The sequence below is a fragment of the Lycium barbarum genome, chromosome 10 (assembly GCF_019175385.1).
Source record: "Lycium barbarum isolate Lr01 chromosome 10, ASM1917538v2, whole genome shotgun sequence".
Lineage (NCBI taxonomy): Eukaryota > Viridiplantae > Streptophyta > Magnoliopsida > Solanales > Solanaceae > Lycium > Lycium barbarum.
In genome coordinates, this window is record NC_083346.1 from 122,208,224 (window position 1) to 122,220,021 (window position 11,798).

Sequence of the window (11,798 nt, forward strand, 5' to 3'; positions counted from 1 at the left end):
AAAGATGGAAAAGCTAGCCCTCCATCTCTCTCACACACAGCGCAACGAAACTCAACTACCTACTAACATTCTATCCTAATCCTCAACCTCCAAATCTTCCTATCTAAGGTCATGTCCTTGGTCAGCTGAAGTTGTGTCATGTCCTGTCTAATCACCTCCCCCCAGTTCCTCTTTGGTCTACCTTTACCTCTCCTAACTCCTGCAATCGCCTATCTCTCACACCTCCTAATAGGCGCATCCTCACGCCTCCTCTTCATATGCCCAAACCATCTCAGTCTCACTTTTCTCATCTTGTCCGCCACGTAGGCCACTCCGACCTTATCCCGTATATTTTCATTCCTAATCATATCCCTCCTAGTATGAACACACATCAATCTCAGCATTCACATCTCCGCGAACTTCATCTTCTGAACGTGAATGTTCTTGACTGGCCAACATTCTGCCCCATACAACAATGCTAGTCTAACTACCACTTTGTAGAACTTACCTTTCAGCCTATGCGACACCTTCTTAATGCAAAGCACCCCGAAGGCGAGCCTCCATTTCATCCACCTTGCCCCAATACGATATGCGACATCATTGTCAATCTCCTAGTCCCCTTGTATTATGGACCCAAGATACTTGAAACTTCCTCTTTTGGGTATAGCTTGTGCCTCGATCTGTACTTCTACATCTGTCTATTGCGTCACGTCACTAAACTTCCACTCCATGTACTCCGTCTTGGTCCTGCTTAACCTGAAATCTTTCTATTCTAAGGTCATTCTCGAAACTTTCAGCTTGTTATTAACTCCACTGCGCGTCTCGTCAATCAAAACGATAGTGTCTACAAATATCATACACCACGGCACCTTCTCCTGAAGATGTCGCGTCAATTCGTCTATCACTAAGGCAAATAGAAATTAACTAAGGGTTGATCCGTAGTGTAACCCCATCACGACCGAAAAGTTAAAAAGAGAAGAAAAAGACGTGAGGCCTAAAGAGGAAAAAGAGGGAAAAATCAAATCAAGTGGGGCCTAAATCAACGAAAAAAATGAGGCGCCTCTGAATTACTTGTATTAGCCAAAAACTCTTCCGACTTTTTTGAACTAACAGATTGTATTAATACTTATATATACATATATATATATATGTATGTATATATGTGTATATATGTATATGTATATGTGTATGTATATGTATATGTATATATGTGTAAATATGGTGAGCCAAAATTCGATTTCAACAACAAATATGGAAGTAATTGCATTTTTAAGCATCCGTAAAGGAAAATGAATGAAATGCTATTACATTTAAGTCTGCTAATGTATAAAATAGGGCTTATTGTGAAGGTGTATGATATCATGTTGCTCGGTGTACATTTACATGATATAAACACGTACTAATATGTTGTACTTGTATCATATTATTCCACTAGATAAATATAGTATCATTTTTGCAGTATATTGATGAAAGTGAGCCTAATATTTCTTTTTTGGCAGTATTTGCATATTACAACTCACAAGGTTAGATCTAATTATTTTAATTTCATTGAACTAAACAACTCTTTATCTTAAAGTTATCTTTTTGCGAATTGGTAAATAATCTTTCTAAAAAAATTATACATGACTTTAAAAACCCTGTAACTATAAGTCTTCCTTTATTAGCCTAGTAAGTCATTTTTTATCCAATATAAAGACAAGGCCAGTGATCCACACACCTATATAAATGTGGCAGTATTATTCCATGAATGAATTCATCTATCCCTGCAAGAACTTGAGAAAAGAAGAATTCCAATATTTATTGTCACTTCCATTTTCTTTAAAGTTTGAGAATAATTAAACTCCACTTTAGGTCTACAAGTATGCCAATGGATGAAGGGCTATACAGAGCAGCTCAAAGTAGTGATATGAGGGTCTTAAGAAAATACAAGGGCCAGCTCACCACGCAGTTAACTCCATATAAGAACACGGTCCTTCATATTGCAGCTCATTACACTGATTTCTCTCCCAAAGAAGCCGAGGAATTTCTTGCTATTGTTGGTCTAGACCTGTTATTCTGCTTGAACTCTAATGAGGATACTTGTATTCATGTGGCAGCTAGGAAAGGCCATTTCGATCTCATCGAAGCCCTTATTCGCTACATGAAAAAAAATTGCTCAGCTGACCGCGAAAGTCGTATTGAACCTGTCCAGCTCTTGAGGATTTCCAACAGTAATGGAAACATGGCCTTGCACGAAGCTGTGATTCATAGGCGTCACCGGGTGGTGGAAATGTTGGTTAAAGAAGATGCTGACTTCACACATCCGCCCAACAAAGCTTCGAAAAGTCCACTATTTCTGGCTATGGAGAAGAAAGACAAGGTTTCTGCTGAATTGATCTTGGACAACTCCAGTTCACCATCCTATGAAGGCCCTTGCAGCACTACGGCGCTACATGCAGCTGCATTAGTCCTATATGGTGCTTATGGTATTTCCCATTTTTTACCTATTGGCGCAGGTAATCGGTCTGATTTTCAAGATTATAAATTAAATATTTTATAAAAGGTTACCTGTAATTATCTTTTTGGTGACTCGGAAATACAAAAATTATTTTACCTTGTCAATATGGGTTAAACATTTTTTGTTTATCCTTTTTATATCATCACCTATGCACGATGTATAGATTACACTATATACAGTAATAGAGAAACTGGGCTACACATTTAATGGGGAAAACTACAAAAGATTGTATATTCACTTCCATTTACCTTTTGCATTTGATCATGACTCATGAGTATTAAAACTTGGGCAATTATGCAAATACTAGTTTATGTAGAATCCTTACGTTTTTAAAGAAAAAAGGTACTCATATTCTGTAACACTAGTATTATCCTTTTCTACCTGTGTTATTCAAATTTTTAATTTTAATTCAGATTTGTTTTACTAGAGATCTAGAGTTGAAGATCAACTTATTATTATTATTATTATTATTATTATTATTATTATTATTATTATTATTATTGCAACAAGTAAACTTAATTTCGTATTTGATAAAGTATATCATTTTAATGTCAACAATTTCAGTTGTGGTAAGCCCTGTTTGTTCAAGTACTTCAGCAAAAAGTTTCTTTGGTCTCCTCTTAATATATATACAGTGTGTGTGTTTTTAATTATTTATTCTTTCACATTGGCTCGCGTGAGCTTAACTTATTCGGACTATTCCTTTGGGCAGAATGCTTGGAAATGATACTAGGAAGGAACCCAGCAGGATGCTTGGAAAAGATACTAGAAAAGAACCCAAAATTAATAAATCAAGTAGATGATGAGGGATGGAGTCCGCTCCATTTCGCGGCATTTTTAGGGACTTCACGGACAGTGAGGACATTATTAAAGAAAGATAAACGGATGGCATATGAAACCATAAAACAAGACAATAAAACACCCCTCCATTTGGCAGCCCTTAATGCTAGGCCATTTGCCGCGAAAGAGATTATTGAACATTGTCCAGATTCTACTGAGGCGGTAACAAGTAAAGGCCATGATGCTCTTCGCCTTGCATGGCTAAATCGCAGTACGAGAGTACGAACTACTGTTGATCTTGGTCAATTCAACATTCTGCAATCTGTCTTGGACCACCATGCTGAACAGTCAAGTGACCCAGGCGTCGTCATACATCACCCATACTTGGATGAAACAAATCTATGGTGGCGGGTAACACTATTTAATACCATATTGCAATACTCTTTCTTTCCTTTTAGTAGAAAGAAAAAAAAAAAACTAAGTAAGTTTTAACAGGAGGAACAATTAATTAGGATTTTTTTGAACCTATGCAGTAGTTGGAAAAGTGATTAATAGAAAACGTTAATTATTTTTTATTCAGGGGAAAGAAGTAAAAAATAAACTCGCAGAAGACAAAGACTCCTGGACAGACAGAATAAACACACATTTGCTAGTGGCTACACTCATAGTGACAATTGCTTTCGCTGCTGGCTTCACCATTCCTGGTGGATATGAGGACGATTTTCCAAATGAAGGCACGGCAATCTTATCGAGGAAAACAGCCTTCCAAGCGTTCGTGGTAGCTGATACACTTGCCATGATATTTTCTACGTTTGCAGTAATTCTGCACTTCATTGCATCCCTTAAGCGAGGGACTATGACGTATTATCGTTACATGTGGGCTGCAATATTCATCACAATTGCTATGGTAGCAATGATGATAGCATTTACGACTGGCTTGTATGTTGTGCTACGTCCTTCCCAAGGCCTAGCCATAGCTGCCTGTGTCATGTGCTCTGTGTCACTTTTCGGTTTTATGTTTGTATTCGATGTGGAAGGGCTCTTACATACTACTAGAAAACATGGAAGGGCTCTTATATACTACTAGAAAACATGTCCGCGCTTCGCGCTGTATATAAATAACTTTTAGAATTCTCTGTTATGTACTAGTTTCTCGGCATGTGCGTTGCACGTGTATGCCAACTTATGTAGACATAATCTTGTAAAGTAATATCCATATTATTAAAATAGTGCTACATGATAATAATGTACCAGTTTCCATGAATGATCAATGTATATCGTAGTATGATGATTTGTTTGTTGAGGTCAAGATGATTGGATATCATCTGAATCTACAAAACAATCAAAGTTTTAGGATACTTATGATTTTCGTACTTATTTTAATTTTATGAGGTACAAACATGCAATTAAGTGCATCCTGACCTAATACTTCCTTATATACATATGCTTGAATATGGATAAGTACATTTTTGGGTCATCTAATTATAAGTGCTTAATAAGCATCAACAGTTAAAAAGCACTTTTAGATGTTAAAACTGATAATTACCAGTTAGTCTGCTTCGTAAAAGCTGTTGATAAATACTTTTTTTCTATAAAAATGACTAAAATCTCCTTAAAGTTATTTACAAAATTCTAAATTTAGAAGTATTTTGACATGAAAAAAGAAGAAGGAAGAACGACAAAAATATAATAGAGAGATAATTAAATGTTACATTTCAGGAAGAGCATTTTGGAGATTACAAAAGATATCAAACATAAAATCGTATAAGATTCGGTCAAATCAAAAGTCCTTATAAGCTGTAAATTATAAAACCATATATCAGGAACAACCAACTTATGACTTTTGTCTTATAAGCACGTTCGGTGCTTACCTACGTAAATAAGTCAAAGAGAGTTTTCTAGCTAATTTAACCAACTTATAAGTTTCGCCAAACATCCTTTCACACTACATGGTGCGACACCAATAGAGTTTAAGGACACGAAATAAATAAACTCTCTCTCTATATATATATAGAGAGAGAAAGAGAATGTGAACAACTTAATCACATCATAATTAATAATGTGAATAATTATTTAGAGAATATAAAGCATGTAAATAATTCACATTTTAATAATGTGAAAAAAAAAAGAGCACTTATAATTTAAACAGGGTTCATATCTACCCCTCGAAAATCTGTGCAATTAAATATTGCGCAACATTAAATCCTAATTAAATTGTACGTAATGCATTAAATCCTTTGCAGTTAGAATCAATTTAGGTATAAAAACTCGGTAATAAAGAAATGCATTAATATGCAGGTCATCTGACAATCTCCTAATAAATTTCTACTTGCCGCATCACAAATTAAAACCTCAATTCATCAAGATTATCTTGTCTAGATCTTGTGTTATGATTCATTCATTCCTCGAGTAAAGCTTCATATTTTTCCCATAATATCCTTTTTTACTTTTCCTCAATATTTAACTCGCCGAAATATTTAAATTTCACATAAAACGGACAAAGAAAATTATTTGATTACAATTAAAGTATTTTTAAAGAATAGAAGCTATCGAACAAGATAAATTCGTTGAATGTCTAGCTAATCAAATTAACTAAACTACAATAAAATGATAGTACCAAACATTGTACCCAACTACAAAATCAAAGACATTGTCACAAATGAAGAAAAGCAAAAACTTGACTTATGCAGTGCAAAGAGCAACCCTGTGAAAACCACAAAAAAACAAACTGGAAAATTGTATTGTGAACATGAATTAGAATGCTTGCATCACAAAAATATCCCAATGAAATACAACATAAATTCACCTCGGGCTAACATTGCCAATGCAATGAGGAATTGTTAAGAACTTGTTGTTCATGTTTCGGAAAGGTAAAAAATATTCCTAGCCAAACTACAAATTACGTTTTTCAAATTTCACAATTTTCATGGTCAAACGGGCCTTTAGTATGTTCAAAACTACTATCAGACACCATAAAGGAAAATCTTTAAACTCGATATCTTCACTTATTTGATTACTATTATGAAAAGAGGCACAATCCACATGACTTCAAAGAGCGATCTTATAATTTAGGAAAACCACAAAAGGAAAATATTAAAAATATGAAGCAACCCCAAAGAATATCCTTAAGGAATTAAGAACATAATAAAATTTAACACGAAAAGATTGTCCATTGGCTTTTCTAGGAATGCAACTTTTAAAGCTTCAGAGTATAACTCATGAAGATACTGAGAAATAATTCTAGAGGAAGATGGACAAATATAAAGGGAAGCAAGAGTCAATAAGCAGTGAAACTCAAACAGCCAAAAACGGCAAGGTTTTTTTCCGATAATTTATTAGATTTTCAAATATGGATAGTTCTGATGAAACAAAACAGAGAAATTGACTCAAACTTTCTTTCCGAAAAGATTAGGAAAAGATGCAAGCAAATAAAAAAGAGAAGACGAAAAATCTACTTGCCCGAAACACCATTAAAATAGTTATGCCGCGGCCCGACATTTTAACTGTAATTGAACCAAATGGTGTAACTCCAAGAAACAGGAATAACTAATAATCGAAGAACAAAATGAAAAGTAAAAAAACTGATCATTGTACAGTAAGAAAAAAACAGATAGTTGTACAAAAAAAAGTGGTATGAATAGGGATCCCAGCGGCACCGCCGTAGCGATGGGATGGCCGCTGAGGCGGCCAAGCTTATTTTGTCGGGACCGTCCCGACGGTCTGAGTGGATGTAGGGAAGGCGGCGCTGTGGCGGTCCCGATGCCGCCGTAACGGTATCGGTCCTGTTATTTTCATTAAGTGTGTATTAAAAGCCCTTAGTCTATCATTTATTGCCATTACGAAAATTGAGCTCTTGGGAACTGTTCTAGAAGACTCTTGTGGGGAATTCTTGATGATAAGTCCGGCTAATCTCATTACTAATTCATTATTCTTAATCATCTTAGAATCCCTCTTTCCTTGTTAGTTCCTTAATAATGGAAGATTAAAAAAAAAAAGTGGATTTAATGGATATTCTACCTAGGCTTTTAAATAATGAAATTGATTGGTTTATGCTAGATTATGATATATTTAAGGCTGTTAATCATATATCTTCCATTATTAGTATTGAATCCTTGAATCTAAGAGTTAGGGTTTATACCCTAAATTGGGGGTTTTGCTTGGATTTTGAAATTGGAGGAATCCTGAGTTAATTTAGCCATTAGTTGATGGGTTTTGATCGCCTTGGGTTTAATTGGATATTTTACCCTCGAATTTCCTGTTTTGACCTTGTGGGCCCCGCTTCCCCAAATTCTAGGGTTGATTTTGACCTAATTTGAATGATAGTAATATAGGTATCGATCTTCATGATTTCTAATCTAGATTTCAAATATGCCTAGACTTTCTTAATCTTGAGGCTCAGCGGAAGGGCAAGGCTAAGGAGTGATTATTGGTGTATTGTTGTTCGGCCATCCAGGTAGGTTATAGCTTACCCTTAGTGAGACTTCGTGTAGCGAAACATATATTTAGATGATATTGTCGGATACAGCATGTAAACCTCGGGTATGAAGTTGGATTGTATATTGTCTTAGTTTGAGCCCTGCTGTGTGATTGGGGTTAGCCATCTCGTTGTGTTGTGACTGGATTGTTCTATCATTATTGGCTTGATACCACATGTTGATAGTAGAAGTTTGGGACTGCTGTTCCATCGTGGTTGTGATATTGTAGTACCTTACTTGTTAATATTGATACAGGGATAGAGTTTTATATGACTTATGTAGTCTTTCATGATATTGTTGACGTACCCATGTTTCGTACTTGTGATATTGATTTGATTATTGATATGGACACATACATTGCACGCATTCTCATCCTTCATGATATGCTGTTGATATATTGTTGATACTTGATGAAACACTATGATGAATTGGGCTCGGTTTGGATGAGAGTGATATGAGAGTCCGATCTCCGATGTTTTTTCCGGAATCGTGGATTGAGTGAGTGCATGGACTCCGCGGGTCCCCTGGGTGGTGCTGATGAAAATCCTCCATGGGCAAAGATCCAGAATCTCACCTATCTGTTAGGTAAAGAGTCGGGACGAGTAACACTTAGACTTTGCGAATCACCTTGGATTGTACTACCATGACGTGGAGGTTTCCGTCTGGAGTACATGTGTACACAGCATTGCATTTGCATTCCTACATTATTGCATTGTGGCTTATATTGTGATGATCTGGTGTTTTAGATGTTGGTTTCGGATTGGACATATTGAGATTTGGCATATTTGGGTTTAGATGCTTCTACCTAGGCGATAACGTGTATTTGATTCTGATTATGTTTGACTTATACTTATTGATTTATCTGCTTATCTTGGTATATTGTCTGAATTATGTTAGTTATACTTAGTCAGTCTATGATACCTACCAGTATTGTGGTTTTGTACTGACCTGCACTTGCTTCATTCTTTTATAAGTGCAGAGTTCTATGTTGGATCTTCTTCCGTCTCCCGTGGCTGATATTTGCTATCGGGACTACTTCGAGTCTATAGGGTGAGCACGAGATGTCCGCTGCCTTGAAGACTCTTCCTTATTTATGTCTTACTTTTCCATTCTGAGATGTATTATTATACTTCCATACTTGTATATTTCGGATCTAGATAGTCTTGTATGGATTAGACCAGACCCTGGATGTATTTTCTCATTTCCGCACTATCTTCCATATTAGTATCGTAAAACTTACGTCATTATTCTCTTCTGCTTAATTGATTTATTTATTTATGCCTTTATTTTTGTTGGGTTGAGGGTTCGCTTACCGTGATGGGAAAGGTAAGTGCCCGCACGACTTAGCTGAAGTTGTGCCATATCCTGTCTAATCACCTCCCCCTAGTTCTTCTTCAGCCTACCTCTACCTCTCCTAACTCCTACAACCGCCAATCTCTCACACCTCCTAACTGGCGCATTCTCACCCCTCCTCTTCACATGCCCGAACCATCTCAGTCTCGCTTCCCTCATCTTGCCCGCCACAGAGGCCACTCCGACCTTGTCCCATATATCTTCATTTTTAATCATATCCCTCCTAGTATGAGCACACATCCATCTGAGCATTCGCATCTCCGCTAACTTTATCTTTTGAAGGTGAACGTTCTTAACTGGCTAATATTCTGCCTCATACAACAAGACTGGTCTAACCACCACTTTCTAGAACCTACCTTTCAGCCTACGCGGCACTTCTTATCACGAAGCAACCCAGAGGTGAGCCTCCATTTCATCCACCTTGCTCCAATTTGATGTGCGACATCATCGTCAATCTCCCAGTCCCCTTGTATTATGGATCTAAAATACTTGAAACTTACTCTTTTGGGTATAGCTTGTGCCTCGATCTTTACTTCCACATCAATCTCTTGCGTCACGTCACTGAACTTTTACTCCATGTACTTTGTCTTGGTCCTGCTTAGCCTGAAACCTTTCGATTCTAAGGTCGTTCTCCAAACTTCTAGCTTATCATTGACTTCACTACGCGTCTCGTCAATCAAAACGATATTGTCTACAAATAGCATACACCACGGCACCTCCTACTGAAGATATCGCGTCAATTCGTCCATCACTGAGGCAAATAGAAACGGGCTAAAGGCTGATCTCTGGTGCAACCCCATCACGATTGGAAAGTGTTCTGAATTACCTCCAACTGTCCTAATCCGAGTCTTGACACCCTCGTACATGTAAAGTCTTTTATAGATGAGCAAAGAGGTTTTAAGAATAAGTAAAGATTGTTCCATATTTCGGGCCAACATAGAAAAATAGTTTGGGATATTACCAATTATATAGAGATATTACCATACAAATATAATTGAATAGTTCTTGGTATTATGTTTTCAATGTGAATTTATTTTTGTATTATCAAATTCTAGTTAGCTTATGATTAGACTGAATACAGAGAGAATTATCATAAATAAGATAATATAGTTGAGTTGTGTTCCTAGTAGCTAGTGATATATAGGACAACATTCCTAACAGTGCTAACGTATTTTAGGCAGTATGTTTTCCTAGTAGTAATAATGGGATAACATTCCTAACTTATAGAGCCAAGTTTAGTCAAAGCTAGTCCTGACGTATGTTGAGTAGTAATGTTTAACAAGAAATAGAATTAGAGCTTATTATTAAGGGTATAAAGGTCGTTCGATATTTGAAGGATATTTTGATCAATTAACATTTATATTCATGCTTTTATTATTATTATTATTATTATTATTATTATTATTATTATAATAATAATAATAATAATAATAATAATAATAATAATAATAATGAGGATATGATAAAAAGGAAGAATATATAAGCAGCCTCTTAAATTTGTCAGTTTTTTTTCATTATGATACCTATACTAAGAATGTATACTATATATTAAACACTTTATTTGTGCTAAAATTAACCTCCAAGCATGTGAGATCCACTCTTCAAATCGACTTATTCTACCACATCACACAACACCTCATAATGTACACCGCCCTACCCTCGTACAAATTACCCTTCCAAACCCCACCAACCCAACCAAAATATCGTCGGCCTCACATTTCCGCTCATACTTGTAGGAGCGAAGAAAAATGCAACATTGAATTCTTCAATCACATAGGCTTGGGACACAACATTGTCGAATTTTGGGACGTCTAGAGACGTACACTCACACTCAAAAAGATGTTCAATGCATGTGATTGTAATGGCTTGGCCATCATGTATGTATCCTCTAGTGTGAGAACCCTTGGAGTAGGATCATGTAGGGCTAGTTATCGGGTTGTAACGTTGGTTTGGGACAAGGGTAGGATATCATTTGGATAAAGAGTGACTAATCCTTCCCTGAGCTTTGCATTGTGTCCGGTTTTTTTATATTTGTATGCTCAGAGGCTGATGTGCTTCGTTATATTGTCCCTTTCACTTGTACTTGTGCGACTTCTTTTTGCAAGTCGATTATTTTTACTTTGGGTTGTATGCCCTAGACTCTGTGGGAACTAAGAGAATGGACCTGGATTTTATGCCTGAAGTCCTGATGCTAATTCCGGTTGTATGCCTGAATGTGTAAAAAATAAAGAGGAATAACGGGTTGTATGCCTGAGATCCCTAATGATGACTAATGATTTTTTTTTGGCTCCTTCATGCTTTGGAGGTCATCCTTTGTCTGTGTTTTTCTGGGATTTTTATATCTTTTTGTCCTTGACAGCTTTAGCTTGGATCTTTATCCACGGTTACACATTTCTATTGCGCTCAGGGCGGTTGGGCCAGAAAGGGATAGTGTGTGTAGCACTCAGAAATTGTATAGGCTTAAGATGTGGTTGTCAAAGAAAAGGCTTTAGGATCAAAAGGGAAATGCTAGGAATAATGTTATTTAGAAGGCTAGAAACTCTCAATCGGGTCAAAGAAAGCCTATGATCCTTTCCTACATCAAGTGCTACTCAGGATTTCACCTCAAGGGACATTCATGCCAAGTTTTAGATCACAATGCAATACAATTTGAGCTTAATCTAAAACTGAACACATAATGCACATGAAACGATGAGGTCAGTTTTGTTCTTATC

The 11,798-nt window shown here is 36.4% G+C and overlaps 1 protein-coding gene across 1 annotated transcript; it reads left to right on the top strand.

Annotated features, from left to right (window-relative positions):
* The first annotated feature begins 1,712 nt into the window (after nucleotides 1-1,712).
* On the top strand, nucleotides 1,713-4,524 carry LOC132614322 (ankyrin repeat-containing protein At5g02620-like). Its single transcript, XM_060328736.1, has 3 exons — nucleotides 1,713-2,474; nucleotides 3,189-3,667; nucleotides 3,837-4,524. Exons 1-3 carry the CDS (start codon nucleotides 1,841-1,843, stop codon nucleotides 4,341-4,343), a joined length of 1,620 nt encoding a protein of 539 aa, XP_060184719.1. The 5' UTR covers nucleotides 1,713-1,840; the 3' UTR covers nucleotides 4,344-4,524.
* Nucleotides 4,525-11,798: the final 7,274 nt, after the last annotated feature.

Bases quoted from the DNA above. Each gene is read 5' to 3' on its own strand.
- LOC132614322 (XM_060328736.1), top strand. From the start codon at position 1,841: ATGCCAATGGATGAAGGGCTATACAGAGCAGCTCAAAGTAGTGATATG. The intron at 2,475-3,188 runs GTAATCGGTCTG...TCCTTTGGGCAG, and splicing joins TTTTTTACCTATTGGCGCAG to AATGCTTGGAAATGATACTA. The intron at 3,668-3,836 runs GTAACACTATTT...TTTTTTATTCAG, and splicing joins AAACAAATCTATGGTGGCGG to GGGAAAGAAGTAAAAAATAA.